Raw genomic sequence first — 25,012 nt, forward strand, 5'->3', positions numbered from 1 at the left:
TCCTCAACAGTCTCAATTTCAGAACAAATTTACCGAAATAAATGAGAAATTTTTTCAGATCAAGACTGCTTTTTTAAGACTGAATATTCAGGATTTGAGAATAAGTCTTCAATTTTGATTTTAAAAACGCTTTACTCTAAAAGCCGAGAAGACTTATTCTGAAATCATACATACTTGAAAAAATCAGTCTTGATCTAAGAAAATGTGTTCTTGATTTCGGAGCAGGGAAATACTGAAATTGAGACTGTTGAGAACGGTTCTTTTTCTTGGTGTGCGCATGCCCTATTTAAAAATAAAAATGTTTTGATTCAGGAAGTGAATAACACAAAAGTATTCAATCTAACAATCTATTTTGCAAGGAAATGAATGGGAAAATTCAAGCCATAAGAAGGATGTATAGTACATTCTCTATAAGCATCATCAGCCGAGTCGATCTGCATTATCGCTCGCTCCGAAGAATTCTGTCCGCCTTGGCCTCGCTGAAGGTCCAACCCGTGAAATGTTTGCCTTTGGAATCTCGGTGTCTCAGTGATTTAAAAATTTCTTGTAAAGGACTTCTGAAGTTGACTGAGATCTGTACCCCGGCCAGAGAGCATCCTGTCTGTGTATGTTCTCCATTCTTTTTGATGAGAATTTGAAGATTTTAATGCTAAGGAAATTTATCTTCATTATCAAATATGCATGGCAGTGAAGGGGACCAACCCGTGAAGTTTTTGCCCTTGGAAGCTCGGTGACTTAGTGATTTAAAAATTTTTTGTAAAGGACTTCTGGACTTGACTGAGATCTGTACCCCGGCCAGAGTTCATGCTTTCTATGTATGATCTCCATCCTTTTTGATAAGAATTTGAAAATTTTAATGCTAGGAAATTTATCTTCATTATTTAATTTGCAAGGCAGTGAAGGGGACATTTCAAGCCATATAAAGGATATATAGTTTATTCTCTATTAGAATTTTCAGTTGAATCGACCTAGTCTTGCCCGTTCGGTTTTTCGCAAGCTAAAATCTATCTATTATTCCTTTTTATACCCTTGCAGAGGATATTATAATTTCAGTCAGAAGTTTGCAACGCAGTGAAGGAGACTTCTCCGACCCTTAAAAGTATAAATATTCTTGATCAGCATCACAAGGAGAGTCGATCTAGCCATGTCAGTCTGACCGTCCGTTTCTAAGCCAACTAGTCTCTCAGTTTTAAAGCTATCAGCATAAAACTTTCCCAAAAGTTATCCTTCTGTTGCAAGTAGTATAATTAAAAACGAGCCAGAACGGACGACTAAGGCATATATCTCACATAGGAACAATCGAAAAAAAGCGAAAATTCCTGGTTTGTAATTTCAGAATTACGGTTTAAATTTGGTCAAAATCTGATGACTATAGCATGTAGCTCCCATGGGAAAATCGAAAAAACAAACGAAAAAAAAGTATAACTTTGCTGTTTTTGAATTTTTTTCCAGTTCTTCAAGATATAGTCATGGTTTATTACGGTTTAAATTTGATCAAAATCGGCTATTTTATGATATATTGAAAATTAAATGAAAAAAATTTGAATCTTCTCTATTTTGTACTTTTTTTTTTAATTCTTCTTTTTATTTTATTAATGATTTTATATATTGTCATAGGCTTGGTCCTCAAGAACTAGTGGGATGGTTCGAAGGGAGGCTCAGCTGAGGCCACCAGGCGGGTCGCAGGTTGCGGATAGCGAACGACCTTCTGGGAAGGTTAGTTGCGAATAAGCGCAAGCAAATAAGCAACCCCGGACAAACAGCGGGTATACCGATGGAGGTAGACCGACCCCCTCCCTCACAACTACCTACCTCCATCCTATCCCCCACATCTCACCTCGGTGCTGGACTAAGGTGTCATTCGACCCGTGCCGACAGTCAGTCAGTCAAACGGAGGGTTCAGGCAATTGGCAACCGTCTGTCCTAACTACGCCTTACCTGGGTACGGCGGATCTCTGCCCGGGCGGACTATATACTTCTCCGCAACTCGTGGGACCCCATGAAGAAACAACAAATATAAAAATCCCGCAGGATATTCCTGCAACCGGTGTCGCAAGACACTTCGAGGACAGATCCCTCGACAGGCGTGGCCTGCCAGGGTCGAAGGTAAAGTGGTACCTTAGGTATCTCATGCAGGGTATGACACCGGAGGAGGCCTTGAACAAGGCAAAGGAGCCGAGGGAGCAGCCGGCATTGTTGGCAGCACCGGCTGGCAAACGGCTGAACACCAGCCGCACACCACCAACGGATACCCCCAAGAGGTCTAGGCACGGCACAGGGGCTAGTGAGTCGTCCTCACGGGTCCCTGGGCAAGAGGGGCCTAGCACATCAGCAGCAGCAGCGGCAGAAAAGGCAAAGGTGCAGGCCAAGAAGATACCTTCCCAGCCCCGCCAAAACCAGAAGCCGACAACCGCTGGAGGACGACCCTCCAGCTTAGCACCACCGGTCATCGGACCCCGTCCGACATACGCGGAGGCTGCCAAGAAAGCTACGCTCATCACGGTGGCCATACTCCCGGAGGGTTTCCCGGCGACCAGCCTGACCGCGGAGGAACTATCCGGGCTCCAGGAATCGGTCATGGACGAGATGCTCACGTCAGCGTGGAGCGGTCCGGTCGTTTTCAGGGGAATCCACTTCAGGGTGGGTTACCTGATTATCGACTGCCTAGATGAAGGCTGCGGACGTGGAAGGGAGTACCCCTAGAAACCCGCACGGGAGCAGACATCCCGGCAGCTTACAACGCCACGTTGTTCTGCCCGAGGAGCTCAGACCGAACCAATGAGGAGATACAAGCCTTCATTGGTTTTCAAAACCGTGTCGAGACGCACGCCTGGAAGGTCATCTCCAGGAAGAACGACGGAGCTGGTGCACTCCTTGTCGTAGGGATGGACCAGACCGGAAGGGATGAGATAGTGGAGCGTGACCACAAGCTCAACTTCCGGTTTGGCCACGTCACCGTGAGCGGTCTGAAAAAGACTAAGAAAGCTCCGGAAGAGACGCCCAATAACGACATCTGTTAGGCTGTCGAGTGTACCCTCGAACCACTGAACGTGCTCTCTCTCTTCACCAGACATCACGGAGCACCAAACCTCGGAGTGATAGCTGCAACAAGCAGCACTCGGCTAGCCCAGGTAAACATCCATCGGGCCAAAGCAGCATCTGCTGTCACCTCCCAACACCTCGGGCTAGCCCTTGTACAGGAGCCATGGTGGCACCATGGCATTAAAGGCCTGTACACAAAAGACACTAAGGTAATATGCGATCCAGGAGGATTACCTCCCAGATCATGCATATATAAGGAAAGATATCAATTATAGTATCTTTCTTGTCCACCGCCAGGAGTACCCGGGCTCGTGGACTACTGCCGGACAAACCAGATCCCCCTCATCATAGGATGCGATGCCAACGCGCATCATGTGATCTGGGGCAGCACGGATGTCAACAACAGAGGTGAGCAATTACTAGAATTTATTTTAAACAATAACCTAGAGATCTGTAATGTCGGCGCCAGGCCGACATTTGTTACTAGGGTATGGGAAGAGGTGCTAGATATAACTCTAGCAACCAATTCATTTAAACCCCACATTAGGAACTGGCATGTGTCACCAGAAGAATCCATGTCCGACCACAGGACAATTTTGTTTGAGGTAGCCTTCAATACAAAAAGATGTAACCCTAAAAGAAACCCCAGAAAAACAAACTGGGACAAATTCAGGTCAACTCTAGCGCTTAATCTTTCCAACGAACCGTCAGGATACCCTAGACATCCCTTGGAATTAGATAGAACGGTAGACAACCTAGGTTACGAAATAGTGAATGCCATTGAAGACAGTTGTCCTCTAGGCAGACAGAAGCGGGAAACAGACGCACCATGGTGGAATGCTAGTTTTGAACGACTACGAGTAACCACTCGGAAGCTCTTCAACAAACCAAAAACTGATAGGAACAACAAAGAGATCAGGAAAGTCAAACGGAAAAACTTCTTTGAGGCAATAAGTAACGTCAACGAGGGCGCGAGACTGCACAAAGCAATGGCTAAAAGTGCAACGGATAGTAATTTAGCCCTGAGGAAAGGGAATAACACCTTCACTTCCACGGATAGAGAGAAATTAGAATTGCTATTTGACGAGCATTTCCCGGGTAGTACTCCCACTACGGGAAACATAATGCGTGATCAACATAGAACCCCCTAGGACAGTAGCTAGTGACTAGGCAGCAGCCAAGTCTATAGTTACACCCGAGAAACTTAAATGGGCTATTGGAACCTTCCAACCATTTAAATCACCGGGATTAGACATGATCTCTCCAGCTTTCTTACAGCAGGGGCTGGAACTACTCCTAACCCGCCTAAGAAGACTAATGGTGCGCAGCCTAGCCTTTGGGTACATCCCAAGTGCATGGTGCAGCGCTAGGGTGGTCTTCATCCCCAAGATCGGGAAGAAAGACATCACCAGCCCAAAGTTCTTCAGACCTATCAGCTTAACTTCGTTTTGTCTTAAAACGTTGGAAAAACTGGTAGAAGAAGAACAGCTCTCAGAGACTGTCAGCTGCAAAACACACAGCATGCGTACAGAGCAAGCCGTTCAACAGACACTGCACTTTATCAACTATGTCGCACCCAAGAAGGGGCAATTGACAGCAAAGAAATAGATATCTGTGCCTTTCTAGACATAGAGGGAGCCTTCGACAACACATCACATGATGCAGTTCGAGCTGCCCTGCCCAGAAGGAACATAGATGTTACTACGAGCAAATGGATCGGCAACCTACTTGAATCCAGGCAAGCAACATGAACACTGGGTTCGGATAGAGTGACAATTGCAACCAGCAGAGGCTGCCCGCAAGGAGGAGTACTGTCCACTTTGCTACGGAGTCTGCTAGTAGATGAGCTTCTCAGCAAACTTGCTGGAAAAGGAATCCAATGTCAGGGATACGCCGATGACATCGTGATAATCGCCAGGGGCAAATTTGAAGCGACATTCTGCGACATCGTCCAACTCGGACTAAAGACAACGCTAGACTGGTGCAGGGAGGTTGGACTCAACTTAAATCCTGCTAAAACAGTCATCGTTCCCTTCACAAGGAAGTACAAACTACAGAGAATGAGACAAATCTTACTGCTAGGAACTCCTATAGAAACTAGCCGAGAGGTCAAATATCTTGGAATCACCTTGGATAATGAGCTGAACTTCGCTTCCCATGTCCAAAAGACACTGGAAAAGTGTTACAGAGCACCTGTCGGAAAATTGCTGGGAAATCCTGGGGAACCAGGCCTCAGATAATACGATGGCTATACTTAATGATTGTGAGACCAATCCTCACTTACGGAGCACTTGCATGGGGTAAACGAGCTAAGCTCACCAGCAAGCAAAACCAGCTAGGAAAGCTGCAAAGACTTGCCTGCGTATGCATGACAGGGGCAATGAGGACCTGTCCTACAACTGCCTTAGAAATTCTGATGGAGCTAACACCACTCCACTGTGTAATTGAAATTCAACGCAAAGCTACACTCCTGAGAGTAAGCACTGAGGGCACAGGTAGTGGTTGCATTCTAAATAACAGGGATGCGACTAATCTGTTAGGTGAGGTGCCCCTAATACTCCACCCTAGGGATGAAATGACAGCCGAACTAATCTTCGAGCAGAACTTCACAGCACACCTAGGCAATAAGAAAGATTGGATCACATTGTCTGAAGTGCACCCTATGGCTAAACACACCATAGCATGGTACACAGATGGATCCCTGACACAAAAAGGCACTGGCCTTGGAGTGGTAGGGCTTCGCATAAAATACTACGAATCCCTGGCCAATATACCAGCATATTCCAAGCTGAGGTATGTGCCATTGGACGTTGTGCAGAGCTAAACATACAGCGTGGATACAAGGAAAAGGACATATCGATCCTTTCGGACAGCCGAGCAGCAATTACTGCTTTACATAATAACAAAATTACCTCGAAGCTAGTCCTAGAGGTGAAGAGTAAGCTAAATATATTGCGCAGCCGAAACAGGCTGGCCCTCAGATGGATTCCGGGACATAAGGATGTATCCGGAAATGAACTTGCCGATAAAATGGCAAAACTAGGAGCCGAACAGCCCCTGACCAGAGCCCTACTGTGGCATAGGGAGGCACACCATAAAGGAATACCTTAGGAAAGAGGAAGGCGCCATGAGGCAAGAACACTGGAGGAATACCCCAGGCCTAAGGCAAGCCAAAACTCAAATAAACAACTACAACAAGAAGAGGTTAAGGAACTTATTCAACTAGGGACAAATTCACTTAGGATCGTTACCGGATTACTAACCGGGCACTGTAGACTAAAAAGTCACCTAGGTAAGATGGGAATAACCAGCAGTAGAACTTGCAGATTCTGCGAAATAGAGGACGAAACCTCTAAACACATCATCGCAGACTGTCCGGCATTAGCAAGTATAAGATGTAAAATCTTAGGAACCAGAACTCTTACACCTGAGATCCTAGGAAGAATCAACCCACTAAAACTCCTCGACTGTATTTGAGGAAGTGGGTTGATATCTGAGCTGTAGGCCCTGAATGGGGGTACAATAGATCTTACCGGTCGCGGTACACTAAACACCCCGATACTTATAATAATAATAATAATATTGTCATAGGAACGACCATAGCTTCAATTTTTTTTTAAACATATAGGCAAATAAATCATAATTTAAATATTTTCAAGAATGTTTCATTTTTGATATAGCTGCAAAAGTATATGAACTTCGGCTTGCCAAAGTTTGATTCCGTCTTGTTTTTAACTGTCTTAAAAAAATTAAGATTTTGTTTAAAGTGCAGCGGGAGGTATCAGGTATTTGCAGAAGCAAATACAAGCAGCATCAGAGTTCGTGAGTCGTGAATAGTCGAAAACATTTTGCTAACGTGTGCGCTTTTTGAAAGCGATTTTCGATACCTTCCGCTTTTGCATTTATTAATTTAAAATGCCTTCTGCATCACACACAACCGTCGTAGATGTGGTGTGTGGTGCTTGCACCCACCAAAAACCCTCATCAGGCCGTTTATCCACCAAAATTGGTTGTCTGTTGGCATCCAAAATGACGACCCACAGAGCACGTCTGCCCGTGTTCTGCATCAACACATTTATTGAAGCATTGGCATACACACAGCTGGTTACTGTGCTTTGCCCATCTCATGCACAAACCGAGCTGAAGTAGCCATCAGCCGTAAGCGCTTTGGTCAAGTAGTAGTCTACGTCCCGGTGTCGTCATTGCACCCAGTTTTTAAGGTCGGGTATGAGTTTTGTGTTCCATCTTGCGGTATATAAACTCTCATATAGCTATAAGCTCGTGCTTTTACTGTTTATAATGCATACACCGAGAAAATTTGAGAACGAAAAAACCAAGAAAAAATCTGCTCTATTTCAGTATTTTTACTTATCACTTTATCCAGAAGAAACGTTCTTGTAATCGAGGAGAAATTGTTCTTTTTGTTCTCGATTTCGCTGATCGAGAAGAAAAGATCTTGAACTCGAGAATAAAAGATCTTGAACCCGAGAAGAAAATAGTCTAAAACTTAAAAAAATTGAAAGAGATAAAAATTGTGAGAGAAGTCCTCTCTCAAATTGTTCGGAAAGTTACCAAAGTATAATTCGGGCGTCGTCGTTTTTTTTTGAAATTTTCGCCTGGAGCGCGGAGTAAAGTTTTTCTGATTGATTGAGTGTTGATTGAGTGTTGAAAAGTGGAAGCATGGAGACGGAGACCGCAATAGATGACCGGTTGTTCGACCTATTGGTTTCATTTGATTTGTTGGAGGCCCAGCGATAATTAAGTAATTAATATTTTATAAAATGAAGGATATAATTATTATTATTTACATATGTATATGTAGAAATAATATTTTATATAATAATTTTCATTAAATTTAAGCAAGTGTGATTGTATTAATTTATTTGTGAACAAAAAAAACGTGTTTCGAATGTTTAAATTTACTATTTAACACGTGCTTAAGTAAAACGAAGGATTGTGAAATATCAATTTACCGCAAGTGACGTTGCTGCAGTTCATGTATGTATGTGTTTTTTTTCCTTTGATTTTTATTCTTGTTCGACTTGTAAATGCTCGAACAACGTCACAACGTCACTTTTTAAATGTGCCTGATTCCATTGGCGCATTAGCATTTAGCTAATGCTACTCCGTCATGTGAGTGGCACGAACAGCTGATCTGGGTTTGTTTACTTTTGCATTTTGGCAAATCCAAAAGAAATTAATTAAAATTAATGAACATGAGTGAGTTTACTAAACTCTGTAATGCTCAGCAGGACATCTATAATGCGACCGAGGCATTTGCCAACTTGGACGACAAGGAAGAGAAGCATTGCCTTCTTATGACGGGTTTGCAATGGAGACCACCACAGTTTCCAAAAAGGTCTAGGATCCCCGTATATGTGGCAGTTATTTTATGCCAGAGATCCAGGAGTAATGCATTGTGGTACTGCGAGATGAATTTGCAGCGTGCGCTTTAGTTTTCAGTCATTTTTATACAAAATAGATTTTCATCAAAAATTGCGCCAACCTTGCATATAGAAAACAGCTGTTGTAGTAGTGGCACGAACAAAATATCGTTCAGCATCGGTATAATCCGGTATTTTTTCTATAAATGTTCGGGGCGAATGTCTTTTAGTCGCATTTAAAAATCGCATTTATTATAAATGCGGATTCCCTGTGTAAATAAATGCGCATTGGGCTAAATGCGTTTTAATGCGCCAATGGAATCAGGCTATTACTCTCGAAGCCGAGAAGACATATTCTGAAATCGAGTATGTTCAGTCTTAAAAAGCAGTCTTGATCTAAGAAAATGTCTTCTTGATTTCAGTAAATCCGTTCTTGGCACACTATTGAGCACGGAAATACTGAAATCGAGACTGTTGAGAACGGTTTTTTTTTCTCGGTGTAAGCGTTCAACAATGGACAACAGTACATGTAGAGACGATGCGCACCAAGAGCGTGTGCATAGGAGACTACTAAATGTATATAGCCGTAGAATTGAAAATCTGCTGTGATGGTCCGATCGTAACGAGTAATACACCCATTTTAAAGTATTGCTAAATAAATAAGGATTGCATACCAAGAGTTTAGCAAAACACTCGCATTTGCTTAAACAAAACAGAATAACGTGTTTTTTTTACGCTTTTCTCTACGGAACGAGCCGGATCGAAGGACTATAGCATATATATATATATATAATCGGAAAAATATATGAAAAAAATGATTACTTTGCTGTTTTATAATTTTATTTTAGTTCTTCGAGATGTAGTAATAGTTAAATATTTTAGAGTTACGGTTGTAATTTCATTAAAATCGGAAAACTACTTCATATAGCTCCCATGGGAACAATCGGAATATTAAATAAAATAATTAAAACAATATTCTCTATTTTTGAATGTATTTTAAAAATTCTTTTGAAAATTGTTATAATTCAATAGTTCAGGCTTACGGTTTATTATAATTCAAATCGGAAAACAAAATCATATATGTAGCTGCCATAGGAATGATAGAAAAATTGAGCTAGAAATCATCATAGCTTCAATGTTTTTAAATATATACGCCTATAAATCGAACTTTAAGTGTTTTGAAGAATATTTAATTTTTCCAAAGCTGCAAGGGTATATATACCTTTTTTGTTGGCAGTAGTGTTTTTACAAAGTTTGGATTAATATCGTCAAGTCCTGTAGCTTTAGATTAAATAAATAAGAAAGCCTCTAGGACGTCACACTAATTTACATGAACAAAATTTAAGCAATTATTTTGTGTTGTATTGTCTCTGTTGGCACACACGTACTATAGTCAGTATCAGGTACATTTATATTCAACAATTTCGTATTTTCCTAAGGTCGTCAGCATCTACATCAATTTTTATGTGATTACATCAAGCAAGCTGTTTTTATTCTTAGTATAATGTGTAGGTTCTCTGAATTGACGATTTTTAACCCCAGAGACTCCAAGTCCCCACCAAAAGTCAAATTATTAAGCGAAATGCATTTTAAGTCACCTGTCAGTATTATGTTGTTATCATTTAAAAATACCCTAGAAAATATTTCAAAAACATTCTTAAAGTATCTTTGCCTGTTCGGTCTATTAATAAATAAATATTTTAGATCGGTGCATGTATGTAATTGTGCAATACCTAACATATAAGATTTCCAATAATTTCACTTTAATGCAAGAGTTTACTTTCATTTCATTGTCTCAATTCTCAACGCGAGCGAATGAGATAGAAAAACAAAAATAATATGTTTAAGATCATTGGTCTTTTAAGAAATAGTTTCGATATGAACAGCTGTAAATGGTATACTTTTATTTTTGAAATCGAACTAATAAGCTCTGAATCTTTGTTTTGACAACTGGATATGATTTTCGCTTCCTGAACTTCTAGACGATTTTATACAAATTATCAACGAAGGGTTAAAGTTTTCAGCAACATATTATTTAATATTCTTGGGGACCTAGTATTGTTATTCTGGTGTGTTTTGGCTGACTCAAGGTCAGGGTATTTTTAGTGTATTCAAAAGACACTTTTTTTCTCCTTTCTCCAATACAAAGGTTTACGTTAACAAGCCAAGGACCCTAAAAGAGCTCAAGGACAACATTCGTGAAGAAATAGCCGCTATTCCGGCCGAAATGTTGGCGAAAACGATGGAAAATGCTGCAAAAAGGGCACAATACGCCATCAACGCCAGAGGCGGCCATTTGAAAGATATCATATTCAAAAATTGATGTAAACAAATCTACTTGGAACAAATTAAATGATTAAGATTGCCAACCGCAAAATTTTTATTTTTTTCTTTGATTCTTAAAAAAAAAACATGGGTCCGTCGAATATGGGCAACCCTGTATATTTAGGACCCACGTTAGGGTCCGTCTTCAGAGCTGTAAAAAATATTAACAAAACACAAGCTTAACTTAGTACTATTTATAAACCTGCCGCCCAAATAGACTGAGTGAAGACTAAAAGCCCAATGCAAGAAGAATCGTAATGTAAAAAATCTTTATCGAATATGTAATGTTATGTTATTAGAAGCTGCACCATGATCCTGTGTGGATGCATAGCGGGAGTTTATGTAATGCTGCACCATGATCTTGTGTGGATTCATGGCGGGAGCTTTTGTTATGCTGCACCATAATCCTGTGTGGATGCATGGCGGGAGTTTATATAATGCTACACCATTATCTTACGTGGACGTATGGCGGGAGCTTACTTGGGACTGCACCATGATCCTGTATGAATGCATGGCTGGAGTTAGGAGGACGAGTTGTGAGATATGGAAGTCCAGTTGGAAACATTGAATTCATTACCATTCTAATGTTTATAGTAATTTTTGTTGAAAGTATTGTCAATAAGTAAGTGAAAGCAAAAAATTTTAGTAACGCTTATTGGGTTATAAACAGGAGTACACAACGACGTGGGCCTGTCGAGAAGGCCGTGTCGCAGTACTTGGAATTATTTGAATTCTGGAAACTGTTAACTTATTAAGCGGCTATCCAGTTCTAAGAAGGTACCAAATACCACGTATTGCCACTCTAGCGAGACAGTGTTGCTTTCCCTTTTGGGGAACAACATAACCGTCGAGTGCGGCCCGGTCGCGCGAGAGCGAGATAGAAGATGAGTACATGAGAGAAGTGGCATGAGAGAGGTGACTTGAGAGCACGTTGAAGGAACGGCCAGTCAATTGGATTTGAACTCTTGCCGCGATCGGGACGCGCTTCGCTATGGAAAGAACCGAATATTATTATTATTATTTTGACCACTACAAATATACTCTCCTAAGAAGCAGTGCCGGTGCACAGAGGCCGGTTTCATAGACGTTTCCGACCCTATAAATTATATATATTCTTGATCAGCATCACTAGGAGAGTCGATCTAGCCATGTCCGTCAGTCCGTCCGTCTGTCCATCCGTTTCTACGCAAACTAGTCCCTCAGTTTGAAAGGTTTCTGCATGAAACTTTCGCAAAAGTTGTCTTTCTATTGCAGGTAGTATATAAATCGGAACGAGCCGGATCGGACGACTTTAGCATATAGCTCCCAAATCATCATAACTTCATTTTTTTTAAACATATACGATAGTCAATCATAATTTTAATTTTTTCAAGAATATTTAATTTTCGGCTTGCCGAAGTTTGCTTCCTTTCTTGTTTATTTTGTTTTGTATGCGTGAAATTATTAAGGAATCCGAAAAACATTAAAGTGTCTTAGCAATCAAACTTCCAATTTAAGCAGGCACAAATGCTGTCAAGCTTATAAGCGACCAACTGCCCTGAGGACTGTTTCTACTCCAGACAAAAAGGAGGCGCTAAATGCTGTTTCCAAGTAGATTGTTGATGATTGCCGCCCGCTTTCGGCTGTGACTGAAAGCGGCTTTAAGTCAATGGTACACTTTCTTATAAAAAATACAAGTATCGCTCGAAAGTGTCAAAGGGAGGCTGACGATAAAAAGGAACATCTCAGCCCACAGTTGAAGGGAGTTGTTAGCCGAAAATTACATCAAACCAACCAAAAACAACCAATTGCAACGGCCAGATCGCTTGGCACCAACAATAAGGAGTTGTTTTGTTTCTTGATGCGGTGTTTTGACACACGAGCTTACAAAAACATTGTGTGTGTGCGGTGTACTTGTTGTTGCGGTGCACCAATGCAGATCTGTGACATGTATATAAATTAACTAAATTTAACCGGACAGAGAGTCAACGACCAAATGTCCGAAGTCTGAGCGCTGGCCAAATAGCTGACACAGCATTTGACCGGAAGCTCGTGCATATCCGGCAAACACAGCACATTCGCGTGGCCGCTATGAAGTATCATTTATAGTTAGCTTTAAGTCAGTTCTGTTTTGCATTTATTAAGGAAACTCCGGCTACGCCGTCAACTTATTCATTGAATAAGGTTATCGCGCCTTAGGGGCCGGTAACAACGGAGGAAAGTTCCTTCCAACAACCTGCCAGGAGCTTCAAGCTTCACGGCTTGATTTCGAATTTGATTGACATCTCAGTTGACTTCACCGTTACTAGTGCTTAGTGACAAAAAACATTTACTTATTTATCATTTATCTTGCTGCAAGCCGCACATGACAATATTTAATAGGGTTATTGTTTTATTATTGCTTTATTTGCTTTTAATTTGGGCCGCAAATTAATATTATTTACATAAATTACTATTTTCATAGATATTATAATTATAAATGCAGTGACGCTGTGTATTTATATTTAATTTGAGCCATTTCGATTTTCTTGGCGAAACCTCAAATTATTATTATTTTCATAAATATTATAACTACTTTTATCATACTTATTTGAGTGCAGTGACGCAAATATTTTTGGCTGTGTATTCAATATAATTTTAATGCAGCGACGCACACATTATTTAACCCTACATACGTTTTGTTGTCGCAGTCGGTAGACTTTGTTATTGTTTTGTGTAGCGCTTTTGCTTACGCGCACGGATTTCTGTGCAGTTAATTCAGCTGCCAATAGGTTCTCCGTTTCTCCGATATAGAAACAATAAACAATACCCAAGCGACTCAGAGTCCGAAAGCGAAGGGCAAGTCCCAACCTCAACCTCAATACGCAAGCCTCCAACCCCGCCTACAGACATGGATCCCGACCAGCTCAGAACCGCAGGCCGCCGTTAGTAGTACACATCACATCAGAAAGGATCAGGTTTACGGAATTGAGGTCATAGGTTCAAACAATAGACAGGTATATAGAACTCAGAGTCAAATCAATAAACTAATGGGAACTGTCAATTTTTAAAGCAGTCAAGAACACTCAAATTAATACAGGTCACCTATATGAGACACTTATTGCTAGAATGATAGGATGGTGATGATGGAATTACAGAATTTAATGCTCGCTATAGCACTTGCTAAAATAAATGTAGTCAGCCCGAAAATGTTATATGTTATAGAACGTGCAGCATCCCATCCCCCAATTGGCCAAACCAATCAGCTGCATACGAACCTCCACCTTTTTGTCGTGCGCGCCAATATTTGGATCGTTTTGGCAGTTTAAATAAATGTTCAGCGCGTGCGCAGCGACGAGAGAAAAGCAAGAAAGAGACAACGCATAGCCTTAAAGGGTGATCGGAAAGTTCAATGACCTGTGAGAGGCGAGGTCTAGAGGAAAGCTATGCTAAGACAAAGCTTAGCTTTGAAGAATGATTTGAGAGTAAATGAGAGAGGAGCAGCGAAAAGAAGAGAGGAAGAAAAAGCATAGTTAAAGTATTTATAAAATTAGGAAATTAATTTAGTTTTTGCATTCTTTGTAATTCTTAAAATTTGTTCTAAGGGCCTCGGTGTGTTATTATGTGATTCACAAAAACTTCGGCAGAACTAAATTAAATATCGCCGAGTTTCTTTTGATTATATTTTCAAATTTCCAAAGCTCCACAGCCTCAACCAAAACTTGGAAAGCGCTTTCTTTGTTGGACGGGAATAAATGTGAGTGTAAAAATTGGTCTTTCTTCTTTATTCTTTTTTTGGCGATATAAACATTATTCTGAGATTTAATACCATTCAAAGTCCATAAACCCATTATAACACCACCTAAAACACAGCCTAGCTGTTAACATTTTGCTTACATTTTTAACATAACTAAAGCTGTTAATTAACATAGGAATCTTTGAAGCCATTTAAATCCAATTAGTAAATAAAAGAACTTTTTTTCGGATAAACGAATTCAATTAGATCAACTTATTTGGAATTATATTAATAATAATATTAATATTATTATATTAATTATTATATTATAATAATAACCAGTTTTAATTAATATTTTAGCTTCAATAAACTTTATAATGTATTCTTAAATTATTCTAATTGTTGATCTCCGCTAACTTACCCCAACCCCAAAACACTAACTCTTAAAGGAATGACATGGCCAAGGTTGGGTTTTCGGAAACTCTTTCCAGAAGGAAGACAAAATCCAGAACGTTATCGTCGAAGTGGAACCGATGCTGAACTCGTTCCGGTTGTTCGCTGATAGCTGCAACCCTCACATCTGAAGCCGTAGTCGTAATTAAGGATGACCACTTGATGCGGCTGCTTGAAATCATCACTGAGGTCATCTTCGAATCAGATGGGAAGGTGCGCGTTTCAATCTAAAATCTACAAGCCAGCAATTCACTACCTTGATTAAGGGACTTTGTAGAGCTTTGATAGGTGTGAGGCGGACCACTGCCTGCGGAAATAGCAAATCAAACTCCGCAGCGGTTTGGCATAAACCATATTACCCAACTCTGAAAATCCGTTCTGTCAAGCGCATTAATATCAACCCTGAAATTGTGCCATTGTTTTTGCTTTTATTGCAAGTTGAAACCAACCAGCACTTGGAGAAAGAAACAAGTTTCGTTTTAAAAATTATTTCTAAATCGGTCTGGATTACAAGTTGCTTCCATTGAAAAAGTTAAAGTTAAAATCGGAAATACCACAGCAAAGTATAAAAAATCAATTCTTGTTTTAAACGAACATTATTCGTCTGGGCGAAACTCAAATTATTCGGACATATCTGGCATATGTTGGCACTTATGCAGCAAAGCGATCTGAAGACCAGACACTCATTTCCGCTAAAAAATGCTACGATAGCCATTTTAAGCCAATGCATGACAATCAGAAAAAACAACTTTAAAAAAATGTGCTATCAGAAAACAGAGCTGCAGTAAAAGTACAAGCACAAGTAAATAACATGGCACAACGCCGTTTAGTTGTAGGACAAGAACTTTAAAACGCAGCAAGGAGGCAAATCCTACCCTATAAGTATGTTCTTGATCAGCATCTCTAGGAGAGTCGATCGAGCTATTTTCGTCTGCCCGTCCTTTTCTTAGCAAGCTAGTCTTTCAGTTTTAAAGCAATTTGCATGAACATTTTCTAAACGACTTTATCATATAGGCACAAAAGGACAAAAAAATGTTAAGCGAGAAAGGAAACAAACTTCGGCAAGCCGAAATTCATATACCCTTGCAGCTATTGCAAAAATAAAACATCTAAATTCCAAATTATATGAGTACCCATTAAAACCCATTGAAGCTTTGATGGTCTTCACCCCAATAATTCGATCGTTTGTGAGGAGTCTTAAAACTCCCCACAAATCCCGATGCAGGAGAGCTGCATGGCAACAGTGAAGGAGCCGAAAATGCCGGAGGAGTCAAGGGCAATTAGGACAAACGGTGAACAACGGACCTTGGACCCGGGCAAAGCAGAGACACCGTTAACTAACGGTACCGCGCTGGACATTAGACCCTCACACGGCAAGGGCAACAAGGTCTAACGGTGAATTGGCGGACTTCGGACCTGCACAAAGAGGACGCACCGTAAACTAACGGTGCTGGAGCTGGAGGAGAGGAATAACGGGACGTAGAGGGCGGCGCAAGCGCAACTCAGCCCGAAGTAATAGTGCGAGAATCAAAGCGAGTGCGTGTACGCGAGACCATTAGCAAGCTAATCAAGTGCCGAGTGCCAGGATCAAGATCGCAAAGTCGAGACGCCAGCCGACTAAGAGTCTACAAGGCTGAGACTACAACGCTGAGATCCAACGGGTGCTAGGTCGTGGATAAATCGAGCTCAGAGAGTCCTTGCGCATAGTCTACGATAAAGGTGGCTGGGCGAAGAGGCAGAACATAGTTCTACCTGCTAGGCGAAACTCCTTGCCGGTCCCGACAGTGAGGTTCGCATAACATCCAGAGTCTAGGTGGAGCCGTCACGAGTCAGACTCCAGCACGCAGTCGACGACTAGGAGCTACGCCGCAGAAGACAGCGACGAGGAGCGACGCCGCAGAGGACATCGACGAGGAGCAGCAGTAACGGAAGAGCCGCGAGGCTATATTTAAGGAGACGAATAAAACCTTTACGATCCCAGCACAACCCTTGCGTTGTCTCTTGTCAAAGCACTAACCATACAACATATAGACTGGTCATTTCATAGAAGGCATTTGGCCAAAAAAAAAACGGATCGCGGGAGGTCCCCCGTGCTCACAGCAGCAGGTCCCTGCACTTCGTGTGCGTTCGGGTTTTTTGCTCTCTCATTCTTATTCTCATTTTTATGCTCGCGCACTCATTGCACGAGTTCAGTCTTTCAGTCGCAGAGACGCGCTTTTTGAAGAAGGCTGCCCTGCGCTTGAATTCGTCTTTGTATGTATGCGTGATCATGCATTCTCATACACGGGAGCATGTGTGCGTTTATTTCATTTCGGCACATCAAGAATATTTTGTCTTTTGCCACTTTACAAACTTGGTACCCTAAGAGTATGGGCGTATTTACTATTGGGTTGTGATAAAAATATGAATATTATATGTTACAATATATTTATTTAATATTTCAGCATATATTTTATGTATTAATTTACATTAAAATTACACTGCGAATCATTAAAAAATAAATCAACCAAAGATCACTAAACATAACACTTAAAACAAGTATTCTAAAAGCCCGCTCCCCTTAAAAGCAATCGTCGGTAGGGTATGCAGGCATATATGTAAAACATTTTACTGCTACCACTAATTTGAATTTGTAAACAAAAATAAAATGTATGCTTAAATATTATAAAATATATTATAACATATAATATTCATTTTTTATCATAACCCAATAGTTAATACGCCCATACTCTTAGGGTACCAAGTTTGAAAAGTGGCAAAAGACAAAATATTCTTGATGCGCCGAAATGAAATAAACGCACACATGCTCCCGTGTATGAGAATGCATGATCACGCATGCATACAAAGACGAATTCAAGCGCAGGGCAGCCTTCTTCAAAAAGCGCCTCTCTGCGACTGAACCTGAACTCGTGCAATGAGTGCACGACCATTAAAATGAGAATAAGAATGAGAGAGCAAAAAACCCGAACGCACACGAAGTGCAGGGACCTGCTGCTGTGAGCACGGGGGACCATTGTTGCCATTTTAGCTTATTTCAAGCTAGATTTAGCATATTTTAAAATGAAATAGCTTGAAAAATACTTGAAATGCATATAGCTTAAAATCTGGCTTATTTCAAATTTCATTTAGCTAATTTCGGCTTAAAAAAATTTATAACAAAAAATTTTTTGTTTTTCGATTGTATTATAATTTTTGGTATTTTTATCGATAATTTGGACAAAAGTCATATTTTTTGTTGGTATTTTAATAATAATCGTTAGGAAGTTTCGGTCACACTGAAATTTTGCACATGTTTGTTTTGCGTTTGTTGTTGCGTAGTTTAAGAAACATGCCGAAAGGGACTTACAAGCAAAATTTCCGCGATTCGTGGTTAAATTTTGAAGAATTTAAGCAGTGGCTACGCAAAGAAGGAAATCAAAGACGAAAAATATTTTGATGAAAAATATAAAATCAGAGAAGATTGTAAAAACTTCATCAAGGCTTTAATTATTCAACTAAGGGAGAGGTAAGCTTTAATTGGATTTTAATAAAATGATATGTATTAATCTGCAGCGTAATTTCAGACTTCCTGATAACATTGAAGTACTAAAACAAATGGATATTTTCGCCGTTGGCAATATGCTACAAGCAAATAAAACGCCAGATAAAATTATTTCGTTGTTGGAACATTTCAAATATGAAAATATTGATGAAATAGTATCCCAATTTGGAAAAATCCACCTTATTAATTGGGAAAAAAAAGGAAATAACTATAGAGTTTTGGTCAGAAGTTTTGATGTATAAGGATGCTGGCCAAAAAAAAGCTTTCGAGCAACTGGCGTTATTTGCTTTGCACATTCTTTCACTGCCATGGTCGAATGCTGCGGTTGAGAGGGTATTCAGCCAAATGAACATGGTCAAAACAAAGTTGCGCAACAAAATGAATTTAAAAAGCTTGAACGCAATTTTAAGAATAAGGTTTGTTTTTGAAATTTTAAATTTTTTAAAATATACTAAGTATTTTTTTTTTATGTTATAGATATGGACTGCGACGTCATGGCAAATGTTGCCATGACTACATACTTCCAACGAAATACCTCAGCTCATCCGCTAAATATATGGAATCGAATGATGAAGTCGATGAAATTATTTCTTTGCTCTAATAGCTATATAAATATAATATCAATAAAAGTAAAAAATCAACTATTTTAATGTTTTCCATGGTTAGCTTATTTTTAGCTTAATTTTTTTAATTTTTAGCTCATTCTAGCTTATTTTTTTCTTCAATCTAGCTTATTTTATCTCTCAAAATCTGGCAGCACTGCGGGGGACCTCCCGCGATCTGTTTTTTTTTTGTGTCCAAATGCCTTGTATGAAATGACCAGTCTATATGTTGTATGGTTAGTGGTCAAAGGCAATCACCAAATATAAATTTGGTAGAACGATCCCACAACCTCTCTGAGCTAGCCGCCCGTTTACGTAGCGAGCGAGATATTTAAGAAATCAGGTCTTTACATCTGGCGCCCATGAGTGATTGTCCTGACCAAGAATACAAAAGGTCCAAGATGGGAAAATCCTGGATATATAATCTCAGGAAGGAGGATTTGGCCGCTCAGTAGAGGCTATGAGGAAGAACCTGGCAGACGCTATTGACCGTAGAGCAGAAGAGCCGGACATGGCACCGTAAGTGCTGAATAATTAATATTAAGCCTGGATATCCAAAGCACAGCAAGCGACGGCAGGCAGCGAGAAAGTAGCTGAGAGAGGAGAGAAAGCGTACGGCCACAACCGCCGGACTACGCCAAGGAGTGAAACTTTCGGTATGACGGCAACGAAAAGCCACTGGAGTTCACAAAAAAATGTATAATTGATAATTTTTTAATTTTTAAAGTCTGTTGCGACTGAAATCGTAATTCTTTAAAAAAAAAAATCGATGAGCCTTATCATATTCTTAGCGCCATTTGTTGCTTTAATATTTGGTTCATTAAAAAAATATGCATAACTTTTTCATTTGGTTTAATGAGCGAAAATTTAAGTTATAAGAAAGTTTGGCGTTTCTGCTTTCAACCAAAATTATAAGAAAACTTAAAGAATAGAATGGAACTTTTAAAAATGTCTTTATATTTTCTGATGTCAGCAGCTCGCAATTTAATAATAAATTTATCGTCCGTAGCTTAATAGATTTTATGTTCTATTTTGGCTGCGAATATGTTGAATGGAACTACTTTGAAATTGAATGCTATTTTTGAAATGAGCAACATAGTACAAAAACTGACTTATGTATTACGTATTATTTCTTAAACACACATATGCATTTACTTAACGACGTTGACCAAATTACAACCACTAACTCATATGGCTGATGTAGATAAAGTAAGATATAATCTGAAAAAATTTGTTCATTAAAACTAGCTTAGATGAATGCTTGTACCCTCTAGGTATACTGAAAAAAGTGATGTGCAAAAACTCCATTTAGATTCGCAGACCTTTGTGTTTTATCGTGTTTTGTAAATGGCTGTACCTTTTTTGTCGCGTCTGAAAATCATGTATTTTTTTTAATTCCAAGAAGTTTCTGGATATATTTAGCAAATTTTTTTATTATTGGTAGAGATAATTCCCACTTATTTTGAATGTTAAATGTTGTCAGGTTGTCGCGTCCGAAACCCTTTAATTGCCCATATGGCAATTCTACGTAAGTAAGAATAACTACATTTTTTGATTTTAAATTTCGTAAGTGAATCAGCTGTTTTGTTGGCAGTGCTGTAAACTTTTTTTGAGGGCCAGACATACCGGAGCGATGAAAAAGGTTATTAATTTAAGAGTCTTTCTTAATAATAATTAATCATAAAGTAGAGAAACTATTATTTTTTTTTTTTAATTAAAAAAATGTTCTATAATGTTCTATATGAAACATGTTTGTTTCTGATGATTTTTTTCAGCAAAATTTTAAAAATAACATTGATTAATTAAGCTTTAATAGTTATGATCAATTGTATTGTATTTATCTATCTGAACAAGAAAGGAAGCAAACTTCGGCAAGCCGAAGTTCATATACCCTTGCAGCTATTGCAAGTATTAAATACTTTTGAAAACATTAAAATTATGATTTACTTGCGTATATGTTGAAAAACATTGAAGCTATGATGATTTGCAGCTCAATTATTAGATAGATATTTTATATATTTTTATTATTTCTATAGAGCTATGTGATATAGTCGTCCGATTTTAATGAAATTTAAACCATAATTCTGAAATAAATACCCAATACTATATGTCGAAGAACTAAGAAAAAAATTAAAAAACAGCTTAGTTATAATTTTTTTCGTTTCTTTTCCGATTGTTCCTATGGGAACTATATGATATAATTAACCAATACTATATGTCGAAGAACTAAAAAAAAATGAAAAACAGCAAAGTTATATATATTTTTTTAATTTAATTTTCCGATTGTTCCTATGGGAGCTATATGCTATAGTCGTCCGATCCGGCTTGTTCCCACTTATATACTACCTGAAATAGAAAGACAACTTTTGGGAAAGTTTCATGCAGATAGCTTTAAAACTGAGAGACTAGTTTGCGTAGAAACGGACGGACAGACGAACAGACTGATAGACGGACAAACGGACATGGCTAGATCGACTCGCCTAGTGATACTGATCAAGAATATATATACTTTATAGGGACGGAAATGTCTCGTTGCAAACTTCTGACTGAAATTATAATACCCCCTGCAAGGGTATAAAAATACAAACATTTTTCGGGTTAGTTATATTTTAATCAGGATACGAAATTTTAGACTTTTAGAAATGGATTTCAATGTTAAAGAAAATATTTTCAGATATAAATATAGACATTTTTTTTGTTTTTAGGGCGATTTAGGTTTATGGCGACAATTTCTACTTTTGAAAAAAATGTCCATGATTAAAGAAAAATGCCCATGTTTTTAGAACAAAATTTCTTGAAACTAGAAATTCTGCCTTTTTGGAAGATTTTGACTCTTTTGCTCTTAGCCAAGGAAAAAACTGTACAAAAAAATTACTTTAATAAATACCAGTCATTATTAAAAAAAAATTGGTTTTACTGATCTTGCGCACTTCAATATCGACCGTCTGGCGACGCCTTTCAAGAATATTTTTTTAAGGGTTTTTAATGGTTTCTTCACTTTGACCCACACTCCCCTTCACCAAACGTTAAAACTTTCCAGGGTCTTTTCCTTTAATATCGTAGTTTAAAATATTCAATGAACATACATACATACCTGGCTATTAGTCCTCTAGCCAGCTCCCAAAAAGGTATCTTGTGTGACTTTGTTCCGCCTAAAAAATTCAAATATTTATGTTAAGATCTCATTTTCAGATGTTAAAGGGTTACGCTTACCTTGAGTTGCCATTAGGATGTCTGCAGCCAGTATGCCGCAACTCCAGATAGTTAAAAACGAGGCAAATTTTAGAACCATGTTGCTATAAGGGACAAATAACATTAAATGTATTAGGCTTTCTTGAAGACTATACAGACTTAGTAATTTTAAACCTTATGCTTTGAAGTCAGATCAGTATTTTGACCACATCCGACTAGTCGCTTGGCTTTATAGATTTAATACGTAACCAGCTCAAAACGCGTGCTATTTAAGTCATTTAATGGAGCGTTTAGTAAGCCACCCAAAATAAATAATGTATATATAATTGCTGCGTTTTTGCTAAAATGTTCTTTTAATACACGCACAGTGTCAACAAAAAGTCAACGGGCAATAAACAATAAAGCAACGCAGCGTTGGGTATAACTCCAAAACAGGTTAGCCCAAAACAAATTATTTTTAAATACACATTTTAGGGCAGTACTTATAGACTTCGTTGTACTTCCAGATTCTAAAGAAACGTCAGAATATTAATTAAGCAAGCAAAATAATTTCCTCCAAGAGTTAAAATTAATATTTTTCACTGAAACTTTTTAGATGCTATAAAATTCATTCAAAATAAGTGACTACTTAAAAGGATACGCGTTTCTGTTGATCCTGTTTTAAAATATGTGAGAGAGGGTGTGGGTGAAACCACAAATCTTAAAGCTAAGGAAGGTTTTATATTAAGTTTATTCAATTACACTGGCTAACAAATTTAAATCGATAAAATCCTCTAAGGATGAAACTTCCGATAAAGTCTCACTCTCTGATTCAGAAAATGACACTCAACCTTTTTTTTATGGCTCGACAAAGTTTGAACAAAGTTCAGACACCACAAAATAATTCTTTAAAAATATACGCCTTCAAACCGAAACTAAAATAACTGGGGTGGATCTTTAACTAGTTAAATTAATTAACTAGTTAAATTAATTACACAGCATAATATCATTTACATCTAACGTTAAATTACACAGGTACACAACCAAAATTTTCCATTATAATTGGGTGCTCCTAATTGAAAGTACCCTACGAAAATATGTTAGATTTGTGGTACGGCTAAGAACGACAACCCGATGTTTGACGAAATTTTTTATTATGTAGCCCATTTAATGGGATCTACCTAATTTCTTTTTGGTGACGCACACTCTTTAAACACCACCGCACTATCTTAAAGTGCCTCAAAATATATATCTTTAATGTGTTCACGCCTGTAGGCTTTTATATTTTCTGCCAGTGTAGTGCGAAGGTTTCTCCAAAGGTCCTAACCCGCTGTCCCTACCCTCTCCCGCTCCAACTCTCCCTCCAGTCCTCGCTCCGCTCTGGAGCGCTAGATGAGTTAAGTTTAAGTTAGTTCCTATTTACAAATGTAAATTAACACACGCACTTCGAGTAATACCCCCAATTCTCAAGTTTTTTTTATTTTTGCATTTCTACGTGGGAAACGGTTTCCTCAACAGATCAAACCTTGATTTTCCGGTGCAGATGGACTCCCTGATTCAGAAAATAACTCGAAATAAATCCCGATTTTCAATTGTTTTATATTTATACCCTTGCAGAAAGTATTATAATTTCAGTCTGAAGTTTGCAACGCAGTGAAGGAGACGTTTCCGACCCTATAAAGTATATATATTCTTGATCAGCATCACTAGGAGAGTCGATCTAGCCATGTCCGTCTGTCCGTCCATTTCTACGCAAACTAGTCTCTCAGTTTTAAAGCTATCTGCATAAAACTTTCCCAAAAGTTGTCTATCTATTGCAGGTAGTATATAAGTCCCATATAAGTATCCCATAGGAACAATCGGAAAATTAAATTAAAAAAATTATTATAACTTAGCTGTTTTTCATTTTTTTTTAGTTCTTCGACATATAGTATTAGTTAATTATTTCAGAATTACTGTTTAAATTTCATCAAAATCGGACGACTATATCATATAGTGTTTTCAAAAGTATTTAATTCTTGCAATAGCTGCAAGGGTATATGATCTTTGGCTTGCCGAAGCTTGCTTTCTTTCTTGTTTTTTTTGTATTTTTATTGTTCCCATGGGAGCTTTATGTTATATTCGTCCGATTTTTATAAATTTAATCCGTAAATCTGAAATATTTAACCAGTACTATATATCAATTAAATTTCATCAAATTCGGACGACTATAACATAAAGCTCTCATAGAAAAAAATAAAAAAAAAAAAAATTTTTAAAAATTTAACTTTTTAATTTTTTAATTTTTTTTACAAATTCTGTTTTGATTAATAAGTAATTCTAATGTCTTAAAGAATACTTAATTTTTGCAATAGCTGCAAGGGTATATGAACTTCGGCTTGCCGAAGTTTGCTTTCTTTCTTGTTTTTATTATATTTGCACAAGTAAATCAAGTTTTGATCTTTGGAGGATTTAATTTTTGCAATAGCTGAAAGGGTATATAAACTTGATACCACTAAATTGATTTTTGTATTATTTTCGCTTATATGCTTATAAAAAATAGCATAATTTCACTGCAAATTGAATAAATATTTTTTCCACCGTATATGAAAGATATAATATAAGATACTTCCTTTTACATGCTTCTACAAACAGACCTAATTGCCAGATGGTATGCACAATATCATAATTCATCTCCATCTTCGTGATGAACAAATTGACCTCAAAATTTAAAACAAAATTTATTAAAATATGTGTTTATTTTCCTAACACTGATTATATCATAAAAACATTAAGTTATTTTTTTCTGAAACAATGAAAA

The 25,012-nt window shown here is 38.4% G+C and overlaps 1 protein-coding gene and 1 long non-coding RNA gene across 10 annotated transcripts in view; one reads left to right on the plus strand and one right to left on the minus strand.

The window, feature by feature from the left end:
• The window catches only part of LOC128256371 (UDP-glucuronosyltransferase 2B20), a 77,872-nt gene that overhangs the window by 29,543 nt on the left and 23,317 nt on the right, over positions 1–25,012 (minus strand). For 8 of the 9 annotated variants that reach the window (XM_052986687.1, XM_052986685.1, XM_052986679.1 and 5 more), the window contains 2 exons: positions 22,255–22,337; positions 22,136–22,193 (listed from right to left, as the gene is read on the minus strand). In XM_052986687.1, the coding sequence (XP_052842647.1) occupies positions 22,136–22,193; positions 22,255–22,333 (137 nt within the window). In that variant the 5' untranslated portion in view covers positions 22,334–22,337. Of the gene's footprint in view, positions 1–22,127; positions 22,194–22,254; positions 22,338–25,012 lie in introns of those variants that run through there. The other variant, XM_052986688.1, reaches the window with a different exon arrangement.
• Positions 18,214–18,976, plus strand: LOC128256375 (uncharacterized). Its single transcript, XR_008267758.1, has 3 exons — positions 18,214–18,403; positions 18,462–18,855; positions 18,917–18,976. It is a non-coding gene; the product is annotated as an uncharacterized LOC128256375 (long non-coding RNA).

This window comes from Drosophila gunungcola (assembly GCF_025200985.1).
Source record: "Drosophila gunungcola strain Sukarami chromosome 2R unlocalized genomic scaffold, Dgunungcola_SK_2 000017F, whole genome shotgun sequence".
Classification (NCBI taxonomy): Eukaryota; Metazoa; Arthropoda; class Insecta; order Diptera; family Drosophilidae; genus Drosophila; species Drosophila gunungcola.